At 37.3% G+C, this 22,438-nt stretch overlaps 1 protein-coding gene across 3 annotated transcripts in view; it reads left to right on the top strand.

The window, feature by feature from the left end:
- DISP1 (dispatched RND transporter family member 1) overlaps positions 1 to 22,438 on the top strand; it is a 214,670-nt gene that overhangs the window by 7,750 nt on the left and 184,482 nt on the right. For 2 of the 3 annotated variants that reach the window (XM_055146916.1, XM_055146915.1), the window contains exon 2: positions 6,255 to 6,313. In XM_055146916.1, coding sequence (XP_055002891.1) covers positions 6,271 to 6,313 — 43 coding nt within the window. In that variant the 5' untranslated portion in view covers positions 6,255 to 6,270. Of the gene's footprint in view, positions 1 to 6,254; positions 6,314 to 22,438 lie in introns of those variants that run through there. The other variant, XM_055146917.1, reaches the window with a different exon arrangement.

Genomic DNA, 22,438 nt, shown 5'->3' with positions numbered 1-22,438 from the left:
TGTTGTCAGTAATCTTGTTTTTTAATGAAATCATATTGTGAACTGATTTTACTAAGCGTGCCATTCTTATGTCCTTAGTAGTTTCTCTATATATAGTGATTTTAAAATATTTTCCTTTGTTGGTATAGCTGACTGAGGACTAATTGTTGGTTAACAATAAAATTAGAATTTTGTTTCATTCTGCAAGTATCACTTAGTAATGTAGTCTAGTGTAAATGTCTGATGAACCATACAAAGTAGATGTAGACTTTGCACTATTTTTTGTAGTTTTGAGTATGTAGTTATTCTGAACTTTTTTCCTATGGCATTTTAGTGAATAGTAAATAGAGTTCCTGTATTCAAGTAGTCTTTTAGACATGACTTGGGTTTTCAACCATGTGGCAGATATGGAAAATATGGAAAACAGTCCATTTAAACAACCTTTCAATCTTTCAAATTAAGAAATTATGTTTTTGTGGTTTTAAAGGGTTGTACATAAAGTTTTAAAATTTACCTTAAATAATTTTAAATTAATGACTTTTTTCTGTTTTTATCAATGAATGCTTTTGCTAATATTTTTACATAAAACTTTGATGGAACTGGGAATTATTTTTGCACTTAGTCTAATTTCCTTTATTTATGTATGAGAGCCCTCTTGGAGAGCCCGGCAAGCTACTGAGAGTATCCTGCTCTCACAGCAGAGCCTGGCAAGCTTCCCATGGTGTACTCAATATGCCAAAAACAGTAACAAGTCTCACAATGGAGACATTACTGGTGCCCGCTCGAGCAAATTGATGAACAATGGAACTACAGTGCTACACTACTACAGTGCTATGTATAAGAATTGGTTCCAGGAAGATTGAGGAATTTTCCCAGGTAAGACAGTGAGTGAAAAACAGCATTAAAAAACCAGATTTGATTTCCAATTCAGTGAGTACCTTTTCTGCTTGAAGAGAATATATCGTTGAGTGAAACTAATCATGGGCATGTTTTTCTAAAGGGAGGACATTTTTTAGACTCTTAAGGGAGTGAGGATGAATGAATAGGTAAAAGAATGGACCTGGTATATACTGCCTAGTTAGTCACTTTAAAGGGAAGGTGAGCAAAAAATTGTATAGCCTGACTTAATAAGTACATGGCAGAGAGTCTCTTGCCCGCACGCCTGGCTGTCTTCCCCGGGGCCCCTCGGAGGGGATGGGCTACAGCTTCCCTCCCCACCCCGAGCAGAGCTCCCGGCGGCCAAAGACCACCGGAACCTAGCTATAGCCATGCTCGAGGCCCCTCTCCACACATTCGGAAGGGCCTCATGCATGGAGGTACCGGCAGAGGAACCCAGGTGTGTGTAATTCCATCAACGGCCAACATCCAGAGACTTAAAATCGAGCTCCCAGAAGTGCGCAGCCGCGCTATATCTTGTAGTTACTTCTCCCTCTGGGAAAAACTGGCAAGCTTCTGAGAGTTTCCTGCCCACATGGGACAGCCTTGCAAGCTTCCCGTGATGTATTCATATGCTAAGTCCAGTCACAAGCTGGATCTCATTCTCCTGACCCTGAAAGAACCTCCAGTTGAGAGGGCCGAGCCAAGAGAGACTTCTAAGATCTCAGGGAAAGGACGAATGGAGAGGTTACTGAGCCCGCTCGAGAAATCGACGATTAATGGGTTTTTTGTGAATAAGTATATATCCCAGTGGCAGGGTCTTTACTGGGGGTATGTAATGACTTACGATATGTGTGAGGCTTGAAGAAATTTTGCAAGTGAGTACAAGTTAGCATTGCTTGGTTCCCTGAGAACATTCCAAAAAGACCTCTTATGTAAGGGATACATGGGCCCGAGAGATGCTACAGAGAGAACTTGCTCTCTTGAGGTGTTTTGTTCAACAGGAGATTAAGAATAGGGGCCTGAGAGACAGTACAGGGATTAGGGCACTTACCTTGCACAAGGTCTGCATATGGTCCCTAAACGTCACCAGAAATGATCACCCTCATTATACACCCCTTTAACTATACACCTACTATGCACGAACACTCCTGCTATCAAAAGAATGAAGAAACTCTGAGCTCTGGAAACCTAAGTGTTCTCTATTAGCAGTAGAGGGTAGGCATTTGCATTTCCTATAGGATGGAACGTTTAGGAACTTTGTGGGAAATGAGAAAAACATCATAGGATATTTTTAATTTATTTTTTATTTTTTATGCATATTTTTTAAACTTTATTTTAGGCACTGATTTACAGCACTTTTTTTTTTGGTTTTTATTTATTTATTTTTTATTTTTTTTAATTTTTTATTAGTTTATTTTTAATTAGAGAGTCATCGTGAGGGTACAGTTACAGATCCATACATCTTTGTGCACATGCTTCCCCCATACAAAGTTCAATAACCCATCCCTTCACCAGTGCCCATTCTCCACCACCCGTAAACCCAACATCCCTCCCCCCCTCCCCAGACCCGTCTCCCCCCACCCCACCCTGCCACTATGGCAGGGAATTCCCTTTTGTTTTCTCTCTCGATTTACAGCACATTTAATGATAGGTTTTTGTGCACACATTAGAGAGATCTTTTAGAAGGTTGTTGAGCTTTTTAGTCATTATCTTTCTTTTCTGCAAAACAAACATAATTCCTATTGCTCATGGTCATTGTACAAATAAAGGAGAAATGTGTATTATGGTCATAACAAGTAGTACTTGGTAAGTGATGACATTTACTCTTACATCCTGGTAACTTGTTGAGGATCTTAAAGAAGGTGTCACTAGAGTAAGATCTTTTCTCACTTTTCCCTTCCCTAAATTTAGTAGCTTCATGTTATCCTGGTGCTGTTTAGCTTGTTCTTGCCTGCAGGTTTATTTCCAGGCAGGTGTTAAAGCTCTGATTAGATATAGCATTTCTCTACCACTGTGATCAACAGTCCTGTTCTTTTTTTTTTGTTGTTGTTAATAAACTCTGGACCTTTAGGGGGGCATAATTTAGCTGCAAGTTCTATTTCATCAAATTGAAATGGTATACTATTATAGGGCTATTATCTCATTAATTTCATTACTCCTTTGTTTTTGTTCTTAGTTTGGAAAACATAGTTGGAAAAGTGAATGGGAAGTACAAGATTTTGAAGTAACCTCACTTTCCTCTTCAAAGTGGTCTTCCCTTAATTAAAAGGCTTTGAGTAAAAAGACAAAATGAAACATGTCAGTGGTTGCCAACTCCAAAGATAACTGGTTAATTAAAAATAAGATTTGCTGTGATAACTGTATTTTAAGGTATGAAAGCCCTTGTGGATGGGACTCATTGGTAGTGAAATGACAAATTATTTTCAGTATTTGGTGGTGTTGTATCTGGTGAGACTGCTAGATATGAAACATAGTATATCTGCCTCAACTTATAGCATAATTGTTTCTATAAAGACCTGAAAAGCATGTCACTTACTTTCAGAGGTTGTTAGAATTTGATTTTGACTCAAAGTAACTTGTGTTTATCAATCTGAGGAACATTTTTGATACCTGAAGATCTATTTCTAGTAAAGGTTTATTTCTGCAACCCTTGACGCTGAAAGGGAACTGCTCTGCACAGTTTTATATGCTAGGATATAATTTTCACTTAAGAATTTTTTGCTTAACTTTGTAAGCACAACTTGTTCTGAAAGGCTTGAAGGAAACCTTAAGGACAAGAATTAAATTTGAATGCTGTTTCTTAGTAATCCTTAACCATTGATCATAAGATAAAAGAACTTCATATTTGCAGACTCACCTATTTCAAATCATATGGTATTCTGTTTCTTAGTTCTATGGGTGGTAAATATTGGTAGTTAGTAATAGCAGTTGGTTTTCAATCAGGCACCCTAGCAATTACTACCTCTAAAGAGCCAGAGTAAGTGGTGCGTTGATCACTAGTATTTTTCTGTAGCCCTTGGTTCTTATTTCTTGCAATCTTTTCCTTTTCTGCTCTGTTATTTCCCCCACCAGATAATGATACTTCTCATCTCACAAGAGCCCATGTATTAAAATTATCCATTTCTCTTTCTTCTATCCCTTTAACCTATCCCTAACCTCCATTCATCCCAGAACTGATAGCTAATCCATAATTACTTGATTAATTCAGAGGGAGGTGTGGAATGACTAATATACCTAATCTCCGTTTTTATAAATTATATGTATTTTAAAGTGAAACTTGTGAAACAACACAATCCTGTCAATATAGTGATTTATATAGTGGTTTAACAGATTGATCAGTTTATCGTTTTCCTTGTTATTCAGACTTCCTTTTTTAAAAAAAACACTTCCATGTTTCAAAGGGAGCATTTATTTTCTCTTGAGTCATTAAGAAGAGGTGAAAGAATAATGGGAAGAGGCAATAATTATGGGAAGAGACAGAAACTTCTTCTGTTTGACAAATAGGTATAGAAATTATAACTATTTCTTGATTTTTTCCCCTTCTTTCAATCCTTTCTTTGATATCACTGCATATTTTTCCATTTGTTTAAATATTCCTATGAAGCATAATTCACCTTTTAATTGAAGGTTTCTGTCTTTCCATTTCCATAAGGCAAATGCACCTAAATTTCTAGTTGTCAGGTTAAATGTTCTGTGAAACTTATGATTTTTCTTTGTTCTTATTACAGTAATAAGTTCTGTTGACAGATGGATTTTTTTTCCCCTACCAAGGCATTCCTCTTATTGAAAGTATCTCAAATAATACTGGCCAAGATTTATTTATTCTTTTGTGTTTGGGGATCCATATCCAGCTGTGTTCACAGCTTACTCATAGCTCTGCACTCTGAGATCATTCCTGCTGGACTCGGGGTACCACATGGGGTGTTGGAGACTTAACCCACTTGTGCAAGGCAAGTGCCCTACTGGCTATACAATGATTCTAGCCTTGGGTCTCTATTAATTATATACATTTAATGCACATTTATGGTCAATCCTCACAATATCTAAAGTAAACATTTATATTTTTTCTTTCATAAACATGAAAACCAGAGTTTGCAGATGAAATAATTTTAATAAATTTATGTTACTTATAGGTGGTGAAGCTAATTCTATGGCCTGTCTGCTTTTGATTATCCACTGTTTCACCTTATACCCTAAAGTACCTGAAATGTTTTGAGCTTAGCCCTTAAGTATTGAATGTAAGTAGCATGTTGGCTGTAGACAATTTTTGTATGTATCCATGAACTCCTAAAAGTGTTTTATGACTCTTTTGCTCTACTTTAAACTCTTGTGAAATGTCAGTAAGATTATTTTTGATCCATGTTCCCCCATCCCGAGGATGATGCCATAATTAGTGTAGCATTCAGAATAAAGTTATAGATGCTAAGAAATATTTGTTTCATGGGTAAAATCAATGACAAAGAGAGGCAGCAGTTAATGTAGGGGGCTATTCTCATAAAAATTCATTTCTCGTGGAATGTGAAGCGGGAGCATTTCTCATATTACAGTATGCTGCAGGACAGGGCTAGAATACATGCTTTGATTAAAATCACTCAACCCCTTTTTTCCCCTTTGCTTTATATAACCACAAGTTATTACCAGCTGAAAAGGATAATGGAGAGTAGTGATGAATGCATTTCCAGCTGCTAAAAAAAAATTCTAGACAGTTTCATTTTTTAAAAAAGAACTCAGATTAAAAGTCTGCTTTGAAGTGAAGAGTAAATTAGTGACTACTAAATCAATAGTTACTATATTCCTCCTCTAGACGTATACTCCCATGATTACCAATGATGGTAGCTGCCATTTTAACAGTTCAGCCTCACATGATTTTCGCAGTTGGGATGGATAAGGGGTAAAGGGTTTTGACAATGGTGGTGGTCTTAAAAATTCAGGCATTTTTGAGTCTCCCTTTTTCATCTTCAACTAATAGGTTTTAAAAACAGGTGTTATTTTTCCTCATACTGCTTAGGTTTCCTCAGACTCCAGGTCAAATGGAAACTACATGTGTAGAATCATCTTTTTACTCATAGGAACATGTTTTGAATAACTTAGTATCTCTCACTTATTGCCCTTCCTGCCTCCTTGCTTTCAACCAGTAAAACTGTGAGGAGGAGTATTATTCATTTGCTATGTTTAACAGAATATTTGATGGTTCTTGATTCTTTTTGGCTTTATTACACTGTGTCATGGTTGCCTCTCAAAATTGTTCAATGCAGCATACTGTAGGAAAATGTCTTTAGTTCCTTTATATTGTAACCTAATGATTAATTATTAGCTTTGTGTACAGGTTTACTACCCTTTTATGCTTAGATAATTTTTAATGATTTAATTTGTGATGGTTTGTTATTGTCTTCTAGGTTATTGTGTTGCTGGATGGTGTTTAATGAACATCAGGATTATCTGCTCTTAGCAGGGAGTAAGTAACTAAAATATAATTTCTTTATCTAACCATTGCCTAAGGTATTTTTGGATATGTCTGCTAAAGTGGTATTGTAAAACAATTTTGGGAAGAGAATAGTAATTATATCACTAGCCAACAATTATTAAATGTTTACTGTGTGCCAGTCATTGTGCTTTATGTCTGGTACCTAATTTAATCCTACTGCAATCCTATTAAAGGCCTTTCTAGTGCCAACTTTCTGGATCCTGAAACTGAGATATAAGCGGGCCAAATAGTTTGCCTAAGTTGTATTGGAGCTAGGATTTGAATTTAGCCAGTCTGACTGTAGGGTCATATATCTTACCTACTCTGTCTGCTGTTTAAGTTGATGCCTTCTGTTTTATACATAATTTGACTCTATTTAAGATTTCCACTCATTAAATTTCCCCTGTCTTTTCCTATTATATCTATTGATGCAGCAGGATTTTCCATTTCTATTTTAATAAAACTTCCATCGTTAGCATTAATTGGTGCTGTTGGTTTGTTGAAAACTGATTTTAGCTTTTAAAATTTTTATCTCGTTTAATTGAATTGTATCTCTTTGCTGACTTGTTTGACGTTCATGTTTTAAATTTGGGGGAATAAAATCTTTGTACTGGTAGAGAAGAATAGTTGGAAGTATGTATACTTTATTTTAGATTCTGATTTGGGGGTAGTTTTTCTCTTTGAAGTTTATCTTTCACACATATGGAAATTAAATTCTCTGAATAAGCAGATGGGAAATATCTGAACACTTCTTATGTAGAAAGAATAAAGAGCTCAGAATTTAAATCTGACCATGGAGAATTAAAATAAAAAGTGTTGAATGAAACGTTTTTTTTTCTTTTTTGTCATTTATTTTTGATATGGGCCATATGTGACTTTCATGAAACAATCTTATAACCGATATATTATTTTTCCTATCTTTTGGGGTTGTATGCTCGTTCTGAATTTAGAAAAACAGTTTTAGGTAACTGTAGTAAATCACACATGTTTGAAATGACGTGCTTGCCATTCTTTCACTTCCACAGAGAGAGAGAGGTGTGGGGATGGAGAGAGGTAGGCATCCAAGAAAGCAGCAGCTGGGTTTTCTTTATTTTATATGAAGTGTTTGCACTTAGCATTTTACTACGTAAGGGGCATTTGTTTCCAATTCAACTTAATTTTTTCTTCTGAAAACCTCGCTTATTTAAGCATAGTTTTGGAAAAAGAAATACACTTGAGGTATAATATAATTTTAGTTTGAATTTTTTTTCCATCTTGAATAAGTAAGGAATACACAGAGGAAAAATTTCAAAGAGGAAAATATGGCAGAATTCTCTGTAATGGTTGTGATTAGATTCTAATCTATAATCTATTCATGATTAGAGTAGTCAGGACAAACTAAGGCAGACTGTCTATTTGTGACTATACTTCCGTGTTGTGAAGAGGAGGGAAAAGAAAAATGGTAAAGATATTTGTGTAGCTTTGTGCGAGGTACTATGCTAATATGTTCATATGTTTGCATGTTAATTTAAATCCTAAGCTAAAGAGTTTGTAAGACTACCTCTTTTTTAAAGATAAGAAACCAGAGGTTTGTTTTTTTTTAATTTTTGTATTGAGTCACCATGTAGAAAGTTACAAAGTTTTCAGGTTTAAGTCTCAGTTATACAATGCTCGAATACCCATCCCTTCACCAGTGCACATATTCCACCACCAAGAATCCCAGTATAGCTCCACCCCACACCCCCACACCCCTAACCCCCACATGTTTTCTGATGGCTGCATAGTATTCCATTGTGTAGATGTAACAGAGTTTCTTTAACCAGTCATCTGTTTTGGGGCACTAGCCCGCACCCTTAGCCCCCCGCCTGTGTAACTAATAAATTCCACTTTACTTTCACTTTGATTGCATTCAGTATTTCAACAAAACTCACTATTATTGTTTGGAGAGTCTCTCCCCTAAAGTCAGACCTGCTGAAAAGGAAGCATTAGATAATTTGTTTTCCATTGCTGAGGATGAAGAGGTATGAGGTCGAGTGACCACACTAGCGGCCTCTCGGTTTTGGGTTTCTGTATTTTAGTATTTTAGTAACTCAGTCCAGAGAGATAGCTGCCAGAAGTTGCATCATTGCCAACTTGTACTTCTCAGTTACATTATATTCCACATATGAGTGCAATCTTTCTATGTCTGTCTCTTTCTTTCTGACTCATTTCATTCAACATGATACTTTCCATGTTGATCCATTTATATGCAAATTTCATGACTTCATGTTTTCTGATGGCTGCATAGTATTCCATTGTGTAGATGTAACAGAGTTTCTTTAACCAGTCATCTGTTTTGGGGCACTCTGGTTTTTTCCAGATTCTGGCTATTGTAAACAGTGCTGCAATGAACATAAAAATACAGATGCCATCTCTACTATACCTTTTTGCCTCTCCGTGATATATTCCCAGGAGTGGTATTGCTGGGTCAAATGGAAGCTCAATTTCTAATTTTTTGAGAATCGTCCATATTGTTTTCCAAAAGGGCTGAACCAGTCGGCATTCCCACCAGCAGTGAAGAAGAGTCCCTTTCTCCCCGCATCCACGCCAACACCGGTTGCTTTTGTTTTTTGGGATGTGGGCCAGTCTCTGTGGTGTGAGATGATATCTCATGGTTGTTTTGATCTGCATTTCCCTGATGATTAGTGATGTGGAACATTTTCTCATGTGCCTCTGAGCCATTTGGTTTTCTTCTTTGGGAAAGCTTCTGTTCATTTCATCACCCCATTTTTTGATCGGGTTGGCAGTTTTCTTCTTGTGGAGTTCAACCAGTGCATTGTATATTCTTGTTATCAACCCTTTATCGGATGGGTACTGTGTAAATATCCTTTCCCATTCTGTAGATTGTCTTTGTACTTTGGTCACTGTTTCTCTTGAGGTGCAGAAGCTTCTTAGTTTGAGATAGTCCCATTTATTTATCTCTGTTTTCACTTGCTTGGCCAGTGGCCTGTCAGCTTTGAAGATACCTTTGGCTTCAATATCGTGGAGGGTTTTGCCGACCTTGTCTTCAATGTACCTTAGGCATTCTGGTCTGATGTTGAGGTCTTTAATCCATTTTGATCTGACTTTTGTACATGGTGATAGGTGGAGGTCTAAGCCCATTTTTTTTCATGTAGCTGTCCAGTTTTGCCAGCACAATTTGTTAAACATGCTTTCCTTGCTCCACTTCTCCTTTTTTGCTCCCTTATCAAAGATTAGATGGTCATATATTTGAGGGGATGTGTCAGAGTATTCAACCCTGTTCCATTGGTCTACCGCTCTGCCTTTAAGAAACCAGAGTTTTAAAAGTTGGCAGTTAGTGTGGTCAGAATGAATACGGAGCTAGGATTTGAACTCAGAAACTTCTTCATCTATGGGCCTGAGATCTTTCTGTTCTATAAAAGACAAACTTGCTTTCTTTAATTTTCTTCTTATATCCATCCATTTCACTCTGTAACTATGTGGGAGGGTTTTCCTTCTACTTATTTTAGTGATTACCTTTAAGAAATGTTAAGACTTTTTTAAAAAGAGAAATATTTAAAACATACTTTGCAAAGTAATTATTGTAAAAGAAAGTACTTTCATCATTGTCTTGAAACTTCTTCTTTTGATAGGAACTATCTTTATTAGATATTATAGTTCTGACATTTTTTCTTTTAACTCCAGAAATAGCACATTGTTTAGCTATACCCATGTTTATTTATCACTCTTTTCCTCTCTCTGGCTATTCCTTTTTACTTACCAGCTGCCAGGTGGATTGCTTCTTCATTTTTTTCTCCTGGTTGCTCTATGTTAAAGCTCTGACTTCTCCCATTAGCCGCTCTTGAGTTTTGCCTCCTGATTTTTTTTTCTGGAGATCCTTTTTTTCTGGAGCTTCTCCTTCTTGCAGCCAAGTTCATATTGCAGGGACCCTGAAGGCACCCTTAGAACTAGTTCCTGCTCTAGATTTGTACTTTTCTATCCTTGGAGCATTACTCTTACTTTATGGCCATTTTTTCCATACAGAAAGACAATGAAAAAAAAAATCCAGCATTCTCAGTGGTCTCCTTCTTGACAGAAACAAAGATCATGATTGTTGTGCTGGATTGGAGAGGTTTGCATTGAACCTGGAAGAGAATCTAGAGAGAGCACTCTAGATTAATCCTAGTCTCTAATGTCCATTCCTAATACCTAGCAAAACTTTAAGAGTCGTAAGAAATAAAGTGAGGGAAAATGACTATAGCTTTGCTGTCCCCCAATATAGCATGTTAGAGTATTAAACATTTTCAAACGGAAGAGGTTTATTTGTTTGTTTGTTTGGGGGAAGTTTTGGGCTGCTCCCAGTAGTGCTCAGAGCTTACTGTGCTCAGGGATCACCCCTGGCCTATATCAGGAAACCACCTTCAGTGCCAGGGACAGAACAGGGCTTGGCTGTATGCGAGGCATGTGTTTTAAACCTTGTACTGTCTTCAGAAATTTACTGATGAAATTGAAAGGTCAAGTGCAAGAAGGAGCTTCCCTGTAACAGGCCCAAAGCCCTTGTTGGGAGAGGTGCCCTCTCTGAGTCTGGGTGAGAGGAGTAGCCTGATGTCTGATGAGAGGGAAGCAAGAGGAATGGGAGCCAACAAAGCCTTGCTCTTTCCCCCAGTTTTTGACGACTTTTAGCCAATAACAGCCTTTTGGCTTTATTTTCCTGTGACTCTCTACTCTTCATCAAATCTTATATAAAGCCATTTAGTTCTAGCCATTTTGATGGTGGTGGGGAATCTTCATTTCATTACACTTCGTCTCCTCTCTTTCTTGTTGTTGCTCTGAGGATGGGGAAGGGGGGCAGTCACACACTTGCCTGGCTTGTTGAGCTTACACAATTGCTTGTGGTGCACGCTGCAGGTTGTACTCCTTTTGTGCTTGCCAGGGGTCATACTTTTGTGTACTCCTTTTGTGCTTGCCAGGGGTCCTTGCCCATTCTGGTTGTAGTGCTCACCAGGAGTTCTTTTTTTTTTTTACATTTTTTTGCATTCAACATTTCCAGGAGTTCTGATGACACTAGGGATACTGTCCCCTGGCCCTAGTGCCTACATGTCTTTTAGTTGCTGTGCACACTTGGGTGGGGAGGAGAAGGGTGGGTTATACCCCTTAGTTGTGATGTTCACACAAACCTGTATGGGGGCTGACAGCAGATACCTGTGGCCCTGGCTTTCTCAGGCAGTAGAATTATTGGGCTCAAGGAGCAGAGCTGTCTAGATTGTATTCAGCTGATGCTGCAATACCAGGGCTTGAACCTGAGGCCTCACAATTGCGCCGCAGGGGCTCTAAGCCAAGAAGCTGTCCCCTGGTCTCCTGGTCTTTGTTTCTTGTGAAGGCTTCAATGTGTCAGAGTGTGTTAAATTTGTATGCATTTCTCTTGTTAATCTGTGTTTTGTTAGAGACCCATCCAAGAACTTAGAAGGGTAGAAGGAAAAGATATTTTTGCTCTCCTGTAAGATTCCAGTGACCTTGAAAAGATGCTTGGGACATCCCACTCTCTCTGGAGTCTGCAGATGGGCTCTTGGAAAAACTGACAATGGTCTACAAAGGTCCATTTTCTCAGATCTTCATATTGTCTGGCCAAGAGTGGAAGGCGAACATTGCTCCTTATCCTTTTTCAAAATTTGAATTCGCAGGAGAAATTGGGTCTTTGAATTGTTGACTAGTCAGTTTGGTTTCACACAGCTCTTTCTTACTGATCCTTTCTCTCCCAGGGATTAGGATCCTTTCTCTTCCAGCTTGTTTTGTGTCTTGAGAGCTTGGCTTTCTCACCTGTCCTGGGACACCTAAATCATTGGATGTGTGGGCAGGCAGGCAGCTCTCTCGGGAGACCACGAGAATACAGCTGGTCAGAACATTTGGGACTAGCATCCCATTTGGTTACAGTGGGGTGCTAACCCCATTAGGGCTAACTTTCTGCCCACTGTTGCCAGCTTTCACCATTGCTGTTTAAGTCTTTCTTCTGATTACCTCAGAGCTTGCGAGGAGGACTATTTCCTGCAGCCAACTATTTCTTTGGTTTTGAGTCACTTTTAAACAGTTTTTCTTAAAACAAACAAGCAAACAAACCAGGATTGTTGATACTGTTAAAATATTTATTGTGTGTTACATTTATTAGCTGATAAGATATTTGAATGGAATTTTTTAAAAAGTGCTCTATGGTCAGAAGTTAGCCTAATTGAAAACTGATGTTTAGAGCTTGATAAGAGCTTGTTTTGTTTTGTTGTGAAGACCTCTGTTTCCTCTCTTTGGCTCTGTTTCTCTCATGGAAATTTCTAATTTAACTGAAATTCTCTTCTTGAACCCCTGCTGACTATGTGTTCCACCCACTCTGTTTTCTTCCCTTTTTAATTGGCACAATTTTGTTGAGGATAATGTGGAACTTACTGGCTTCTTTGTGAACATCAGATCTTCTCACCCTGACCCCTCGAAGACCGCTTTCTTTCCATCTCTTCTGTCCCTCTCTCCTTCTTTTGCGCCTTAATACAGTTCATTCATGTCCCTTGTGTTCTTTGGTATGTCTGCTTTCAAGCCCCCAGCATTTCCATCCTTCTGTCGATTCTGCCAGACCTTTTTCACTCCAACTTTTTAGTCACTTGAACTTTAGAACCTCAGTTCTCAAGTGACTCAGAGTCCCTGTAATATAATTACCCAATGATGAAAAGGAAAGAAAGACTAATTGAAATTAGATGGAATATTTTAACCACTCAGATGAGCTTGGAACCATCCAGATCGCTGCTAAATGTCTTCTCAAGTCACTTGCTCAAAATGGAGTTTGAGCTGTGTGTAAGACTGGGAAAATGAAAATTTCATAAGCCTTCTCTACAGATCTTGATTTAAAAATACTAGCTATTATGTTTAATAGCTAATCTCAACTTGTTCTATTTGCCACAAACACTAATCAGATTCAATCATAAGGTGGATAAAAGCCAGTGAGTTTGTTTTACTGTATTTTATTGATAGTAGCACGACTTTAGAAAGGACACTATAAAATCAGTTTGCTTCTTTCCATACATAGGTATATGTTTGGGCATGTCATCTCTCTGTCTCTGGAAGGTATTACAAATAGTTTATAAAATCCCTTAGAGAAGTTGTATCCCATTAGCTTAGCAATAAATGAGCACTTATATAAATTAAATATCCTTAAAACCCTTAGAAGTAGAAACTAACCCAAACTTCTCAGAATTTTTTATGATCTGGGATAATTTTCGATAAGTAAAAATTGTTTTAATTTTGTTTAAAAGCATATATGTCTTAAGGAGTTTTTGCACTGAATTATAGGACTGATAAACAATATATTTTCTGCCTGTGTTTGCTAGTGAAATAAGCTTATGTTATCTCTACTAGAGGTATAGGATTATGAAACTAAAAATCTAATCTTAAGTAAAAAATGTACAGTAAAAACTAATTGCTTGATTCAGGAAAAAAAAGGGGAGAGGAATTATAATTATATTAATCTTGCAGTTAAACTTTTCATGCTTTTTCTTTGAATTTTCTAATATTTTTCTATCTGCCTGATCTATCATCAAGAAAAATAGACCAAAATGTTGACAGACTTTATTTGATGTTTCATGAAATTGCCATGAGCAAATCAAGCATAATATTAGATTTGATTTAATGAATATAAATAGGCTAAAGGTTCATAAGTGAACTTTGAACAACAGTGATTTTTCAAAAATTATTACTGTAAATAAAAGAATAAATTAAAAAAATATTACTGTAGTTTCTAAAATCCATTTTGTTACTTTGAAAGCTTACAGCTAGACTAAGTTAGGTTATGCCTACTTATTGAATTGGTTATTTCTAGGTAGATTAAAATAATGACAAATTAGTTGTCGTAATTGTGCTCATGATATAGAGATCTTGCTTGGGTTAGCATCTATTTTTTTCTCCACCCTCTCCTTAAATGAATAGTTATTGATGGGATTGATCTTTCTCCACGAGTGAGATGGGCTCAGTGTGAAACTTCTTGGGAAACTTTCAGATATGTTCAGGATCCCCTACACCAAACAGGGCACTTTAGCATGGTGAAGATTTTAAGCTGAAAGAATTTGAGAAATGTCAGATACAGGAAGAATTTTTGTGATCTACTAAAGGAAACAGGTCAAATGGCCTTCATGTGAGAGGTGCCCTTCCCCTACTTGGATGAAGGGACATCCTCTCTCCAGAAATGGATGCCCTGAGGAATATCAACAGATCATGCTAAATTACTACCAGTTCACTGTTCTTAGCTCACACTTTGTTTTTCCGTATCATATTTTCCCAGGACTTTCTACTCAACCTAGTTTTAAAAGGCTCAGATTGAACCATTTCTTTAGTTTTTATTTCCTTATGAAATATTTACATGAAATAAATTTGTATGTTTTTCTCTTGTTAATTTGTCTTTTATTCTAGAAGCCCAGCCAAGAACTCATAGAGGAGAAAGAAAAGATATTTTTCCTTTTCTACAAAAAGCACTAATCATTTCCCAAAAAAGCCCTTTGAAAATCTGAAGAGCCTTTCCAGAAGGCTTCTCTTGATTACTTTCTTGAATGAGAAAACAAAAACCTGGAGAAGAATATATTAAAATCATTCGTTAGAATTTCTCTTGCATCTAACTCAGAAACAAACTGGAGGGGCTGGAGAAACAGTACAGTGAACAGATTGCTTGCCTTGCATGCAGTCAGCCCAAGTTAGATTCCCGTTATGGTCTTCAGAGCATCACCAGGAGGGATGTCTGAATGCAGAGCTAGGCATCAGCCCTGAGCACCACTGGGTATGCCCCCAACTAGGAGAAGAAGAAACAAATAAACTGGAGCAACAGATTACTTGATCTATGCATAGGATGCCATGTATAAAGCTCATAGTCGGAGCCCTTTAGAAGATTTCTAGCATCAATGCAAAAAATTGCCACAAACATGACACAACTTATTACGTTAGAATTTTGTTTGGGCACATATATGCTGCCAGAGCCCATGTGCTGCTTGCACCCATGTGGCCGAGCACATGTGGTGCCTGAGCACGTGACACCTGCATCTCCCCTCTTGAGATGTGTACTCTCATGCTTTCTTGTCTAATGCTGGGAGGTGTTTAGGGTCCCTCTCCACCCTTGGAGAAGCCGAGGTTCTCTCTTGAGCACATTACTCTCCACTCTCACTTTCTCTCCCTCTTTCCCTTCAAAATCTCCAAATAAAAACTGTAATTTCAAAAAAAAATTTTTTTGTAATGTTTTTTTTGAGAACTTAATTTTTGTAGGGGCCTTAGTAATCTTCAAAGAGATGATAACTATTTTATTGGTATTCTTTACATTTTAGATGAAAATACAGTTTTCCATTTTTTAAAATAAAAATTGTATGAGAGGCCAAGAAAATGGTACATCTTGTCTTTTTTATGTTCTCTTCTTATTTAGCAACAAATATTAGATGGGTATCTGTAAATACAAAGTAATTTTAAAGCAGTATTTTCTATATTTTTGTTATTTAGTCTTGCAGTATGATTACTTATGTAAGATGTGTATGGTTTTCTTACTCATTTCATAAGCACTATTAAAAATATTTTAGCTGAAAAATTGCTTAACCTGTATATTTTTAACAGACTGACATTAATGTTTTATCAAGTTATTTCTGTAGTAGAAAGTGTTAATTAAGTGCTATTGGCTGTGGTTTTCAGTTAGTGTTAATAGAAAGGATGAGCATTTGGGGAAACAATTGCTTGCTTTGTAAGTGGTGATGTTGAGTAATGACTAAGTACATTCATTTGAACAGCCAGTATAAACTCCAGGCAGATTTTTCCATGCCTTTTCCTCAAGTGGGTCATGTGATTTGGTATTTATCACCAACTTGAATATCTTCAAGTCTTAAAAACCACATAACTTGACCATGAAATCAGGCAGTTGTTTCAAAGGGCTCTTGGCAAGTAGATTTTATATATGTATATAAATCATTGCAGTGAAAAGAAGATTGTGCAATTTGTATATGGCTATTGGAACTTTTTTCCCCTTTCCTTCTCTCTCTTCTTCCTTTATGAAAGTAAGTTTTACTGCCAAGATCTCCACAGTACATACTTTAGCCTTCTTCATACAACCTGCAGTTGTTGCTAAAACTTACTTGGCAGACAATAGGCTATAACACTTTACAAATATCAAATAGTGTGTATGTCATTTGTCTGATATTTTTCAGAGATGTCAGTAAGTCAGTCTCTGAGGATGTAACTGCTGCATTTAATCTTCGTCTTCCCTATGTCCTTTTGTTTTAGGGTCAATGAGGAAGGAACTCAATTCCCAAAGCATGATACCTAAGTTTATAAAGAACCCACCAACATTGTGAAGGTGGCACATATTACAGGTGGACCTGTTGCATTTAGGTGCTTGGAGCTCTTTCACATATGTGAAAGCATTTTAAACTCCCTTGCTGGTTCCTTTCTTGATTTTGTAGGCTATATGTGTATTTCAGGCCTGCAGACCCTTACATATGTTGAAATTTAATTGTTCTAGTGTGAAATGCTTCTCTGTTAAATCTCTTAAAAATCTGGGCTATTTTAATAGAAAATTTCAGCCTTATTATCTGGTGAGAACTACTACTTCATTTTAAGTATTGGCACACGCATACACATGTGGAATTGTGAATTGAAGCCTGGCAGTAACATGTAAAATTAGGAGAGATAATTACAAAAGAAATACATTTATTTTGGATAATAACGGAATTTTAAATGCAATAAACAAATATATGCTAAATAACCATGACATTTGGAAAACTATGTTTGGTGCCGGGTAGATAAACACCACAAGTTATTATTCTTTATCCTGAAAGACCCTGTAGCCTGTAATTGTTGAATGTATGTGTTGTTGTAATTCAGATAAGAGAGATATTATCACAGGAGATAGAGATTAGAGAAGACTTTATGGATGTAATTACCTGGACTGGAATCTGACTGAAGATAGGATTTGGAGTGATAACAGTCATCAAGGAGGAAATACCCAGTAGAGGGAGCCCCTCTGTGAGGCAGGAAATTGTAGTACCTCTTTCAGAGACTAGTCCGGTTGTAGTATACGAGAACACAGGATTGGGAGTGGGAAAGATACAATTGAGAACCAAGATCTCTAGGACTTTGAATATCACTGTCAGGCGTCCCTTAAGTCATATTACAGAGAAATATAGCAAAAACTGAAATGATCATTTTTACATTTATTTGTTAGCCAACCGAATATCAGTTTTCTGCCAAGTATCAGCTAGGCAGAACAGAGCTACAGACCTTAGAGGTCCTAAATTTCTAGGGTTAAAGCTTTATATCCTGATAACGTAGTAACGTTGTACAGGTTTTTAGGACCAGCAGGTCTGTGATGACTGATTTGTCAAATAGTCAGTTTCTTAATTCTATCAAACTTTCAGATTGAGATCTTCTTCCACCAGCAATGAAGATATTTCATTTATTCATTCATCCCCTTCCCCTTCCCTTCCTGTTACTGCTGTTGCTGTTTTTAGGGATTGCACGTGCTTGACTTGGCCAAGGTGCTCTCACACTATCTGTGGTACTCATTTGTTGCACTCTGTAGTTTTGATGCTTATACATGTGCTCATGAGGGTTTACCCTCATTTAACTCTGATGCTCACACATGTGCAAAGTGGAGGTCATGCTCCTGCCTCCATGCTTACCCATACTTATTTGTGGATCTTGAACTTTCACTTTTGATGATGCATCATAAATAAATAGAGAAAGGGCTTTAAAACTAAAGATTTCTTGGGGCTGGAGTGACAGCACAGCAGGTAGGGCGTTTGCCTTGCCACGTGGCCAACCCGGATTTGATTCCCAGCATCCCATATGGTCCCCCAGCACTACCAGGAGCAATTCCTGAGTGCAGAGCCAGGAGTAACCCCTATGTATCGCTGGGTGTGACCCCTCACAAAAAACCAAAAAAAACTAAATATTTCTTTTAGCTAATTTTGATTTCTTATGCACACTACTGAATTAGTTTTAAAATTATAATGAAAGTTAATTAAATTCTATTAAAGTTTTGTATTTAGATCAGTGAAATCTAAAGTAGCCCCAAGAAATCACAATTAACTATTGCAATCTTATATTCATCCTGCAACTAGGAGGATTAAGCGGAGACATTGTAAGTTTTGTGTTTATCAGTCATACTCATAGCACATGAGTGGGGAATGACAGACAAGGTGAGTGAATGTTTATTTGCATTGTCATTGCTTTGTCTCATAGAAAAGAGTAAGAAAATAGTTGGGAATATAGAGGACAAAAATACTGGGAAAAAAAGATGTTTGGGTAAAACCTATTTAGACAGCAATTCAGAATTTGATTAGAGAAGTCAGAAGAGAAGTTTGGTCTCAATCTAGAAGAAAATATAGACCATAAAGAGGTACACAGAACCTTTCTATAATGTATTCCGTCATAGCCAAAGTACCCACTATACTAATATAGCTAACTCACCTTCCAGATGCATGCTTTCAAATGCTGCCCTGTTTGTTAACTTATGTATATAAATCAGCATTCATTCATATGCTGACAGATGATAGTTTAGACATGATGTTTTAAGACAGTGCTTCTGTGCTACTTTTTAGTAAGTTAAATATAGCCTTCAAGTCAGTTTTCCTGGAAGTGAAATATTTACTGGCTTTATTATATGTGAGATATATGATATAGGGCAAATTACTCAACTTCTTTAAAATTTTTTTTAAGTAAGCTGTAAAGTTGTATAATAGTGAGTAGATGAGTAGAGTTGCTAGGAAAAAATGTGTATGTAAAGTATGTTGTATCATTCCAAGACCGCACAGCACAGATTCTATTAGTGATCAGGGTCTTGAGGTGTGTGTGTGTGTGTGTGTGTGTGTGTGTGTGTGTGTGTGTCCATTCTGAATGATGCTTATGTGTCCTGGGGGTATCTTTTGTTTTCGGGACTCAAGGACTACATCGGTGCTGTTCAGGCCATGTGGTACCGGCTAATGAACCCAAGACCTTGCACATAAAGGAAATGTATTCTACAACATGAACCACAATCCTGGCCCCCAGAATTATTTTTTGACTTTGGCTTATTGCATTGCTATTTATAATAGCATCCACTTAGTTGATAGACTGAATATTCCAAATGTCAGTTTGTGGGTTTCAATATTTTAAAATTTATTTTTATCAACTTTGTTTATTGATTGGTTGGGACGCTTCTGGTTTACAGCACTGTATGTTTTAGGGGTACAGGTTCACGTATCTTCTAATGTATATTACCACACTATACCCACCACCAAAATATTAATAATATGCCACTATAGTCCATTCAACCTCCTCTACCCTTTGATCCCCTTCCCTCTGGTAACTTCAGCCTCAAGGCAGAAGTCAAGGATTTGTTTGGTTTTAGTTTTCTTTGTTCTTTTGCTTTTTTCTTCTTATACATTCCACAGATGAGTGAAATCATCTGGTATTAGTTTTCTCCCTTCTGACATATTTTCTTTAATATAATCCTCCTCCAGTTCCATCCATGTTGCTGCAAATAGCAGAATTTCACCTTTAAAAGTATATGTGTGTATATACACAGTATATATTTTTCCAGCATCCATAATTAGATACCTAATTTGTTGCCCACAATATGTTGGCTATAGTAAATATTGCTGTGATGAATATAGAAATGCATATATCTTTTCAAATTAGTGCTTTAACATATTCTTTTGGAAGTAGAATTGCTGGCATATATGGTAGATCTATTTTTAGTGTTCTGAGGAGCCTCCTTTCTGTTTTCCAAGGAAGCTATTCTGGTTCACATTATCACCATTTATTTTTTCTTCATACCCCTGCATAAATTTGTTATTTCTGGCTTTTTGATATAAGCCATCCTCATTGATATGAGGTGCTATTTGATTGTGATTTTAATTTTGTACTTTCCTAATAAATAAGTGATTGATGAACATTTTCTCATGCCTTTTGGCCATCTTTTTGTGTGTTTGCTTTTGGATAGGGATCTGTTTGCCTTTCCTGCCTATTTTTAAATTAGTTTGTTTTTGTGTGTATGCTTCATTGTTCACTTTATGAGTTCCTTATACATTTTGGATACCAACCTGTTGTCAGGTGTAGCACTGTAGCACTGTTGTAGCACTCTTGTCCCATTGTATCTATTTGCTCAAGCGGGCACCAGTAACATCTCCATTGTGAGACTTGTTACTGTTTTTGGCATATTGAATATGCCATGGCTCTGCTATGCGGGCGGAATATTCTCGGTAGCTTGCCGGCTCACCGAGAAGGATGGAGGAATGGAACCGGGGTCAGCTGCATGCAAGGCAAACACTCTAACCGCTATGCTATCGATCCAGTCTGTTGTCAGGTATATGATGGGCAACTGTTTTTTCTGATTTAAAGAGATTTCTTTTTTGTTTTAATTACTTTTTTTTCACTCTGTAGAAACTTTAGTTTCATGTGCTCGATTTATTTTTATTATACTATTGTTGGACAGCTCTTAAAACTGTAAAAATCATTGAAGCCAGTGCTGTGGAGTGGAGTGTATTGCTTGTGTTTTTATCTTTTTTTTTTTTTTTTTGCTTTTTGGGTCACACCCAGCGATGCTCAGGGGTTACTCCTGGCTTTGCACTCAGGAATTACTCCTGGCAGTGCTTGGGGGACCATATGGGATGCCGGGGATCGAACCTGGGTCGGCCGCGTGCAAGGCAAACGCCCTACCCGCTGTGCTATCGCTCCGGCCCCTTGTGTTTTTATCTTATTATTAATTCAGGTCATATATATAATTATGTCTTTATTTTGTTTTGAATTAAGGTGGGGTGTGTGTATGTGTCTGTGTGTGTGCGCGAGCGTGTGTGTGTGTGTGTGTGTGTGTGTATGTGTGTGTGTGTGAGAGAGAGATATAGGATTGTCTAGTTTCATTCTTTTACATGAAGACTTTGCTTTCTTCAGTGCATGCTTTTGGAAGCTCTGTTTAAATTAACCATCCATATATATGTGGATTTACTTCTAAATTTTGAATTTGTTCCTCTTGATATGTTTGTTTTTAATTTAATACTATGGTGTCTTGAATAGTATTGCTTTGTAGTTTATTTGAAGTGAGGGACCATGATGACTCTTGCCTTTTTCCCATCAGGATTGCTCTTTGTTCGGGTTCTTTTGTGGTTCCATACAAATCTTACTAGTGTTTGTCCTGTACTTTCCACAGTACCATTGAAACTTTCATAGGGATTGCATCAAGTCTGTACGTTGTTTTTGGTAAGATGGCCATTTTTACAATGTTATTTCTTCTACCTAGGATTATGAAAACTCTTTTTTTGTGTGTGTGTTTATTTTTTTCGATAATGTCTTTTAGTTTTCATTATCCAGGTTGTTCATTAGAATCCCACTTTGTTTCTAAGTATTTAATTCTTTCTGGTATAATAGATATTTTTTATAATAGATTTTTTTTCCTCATTGATTTTTAGTCTCGTTTGCTTTCTGGGTCACACCCAGCAATGCACAGGGGTTACTCCTGGCTCCTGCACTCAGGAATTACTCTTGGCGGTGTGTGGGGGACCATATGGAATGCTGGGAATCGAACATGGGGCGACTGCATGCAAGGCAAATGCCCTGTCCCCTGTGTTATCACTCCAGCCCTTAGTCTCTTGTTTGAATATAAAAATGCAACAGAATTTTGTATGCTGAGTTTTGTAGCCTTCCTCTTTACTGTACTAATTATTTCTGATGGAGTCTTTAGGTTATATATGCCATGGACTGGAGCGATAGAACAGCAGGTAGGGCATTTGCTTTGCATGAGGCTGACTCAGGTTCGATTCCTCCCTCCCTCTCGGAGAGCCCAGCAAGCTACCGAGAGTATCCTGCCCGCACAGCAGAGTCTGGCATGCTACCCATGTCATATTCAATATGCCAAAAACAGTAACAACAAGTCTCACAATGGAGACGTTACTGATGCCCTCTCGAGCAAATCGATGAACAGGATGACAGTGCTCAGTGCAATATATGCCATCTGCAAATAGTGAGTTTTCATTCTCTTACAGTTTGGAGTTCTTTTATTTTGTTTTTCCTCTTATCTAATTGCTCTGATCAGAATTTTCAACAGTACTGAATAATGGTGGTAAGAATGGACATCATGTTTTATTCCTGATCTTAGAGGAAAAGCTCTTAGCTATTTTTGCTATTGAA

The sequence above is a fragment of the Sorex araneus genome, chromosome 9 (genome assembly GCF_027595985.1).
Source record: "Sorex araneus isolate mSorAra2 chromosome 9, mSorAra2.pri, whole genome shotgun sequence".
NCBI classification, from domain to species: Eukaryota; Metazoa; Chordata; class Mammalia; order Eulipotyphla; family Soricidae; genus Sorex; species Sorex araneus.
This window is presented reverse-complemented; position numbering and strand designations above follow the sequence as displayed.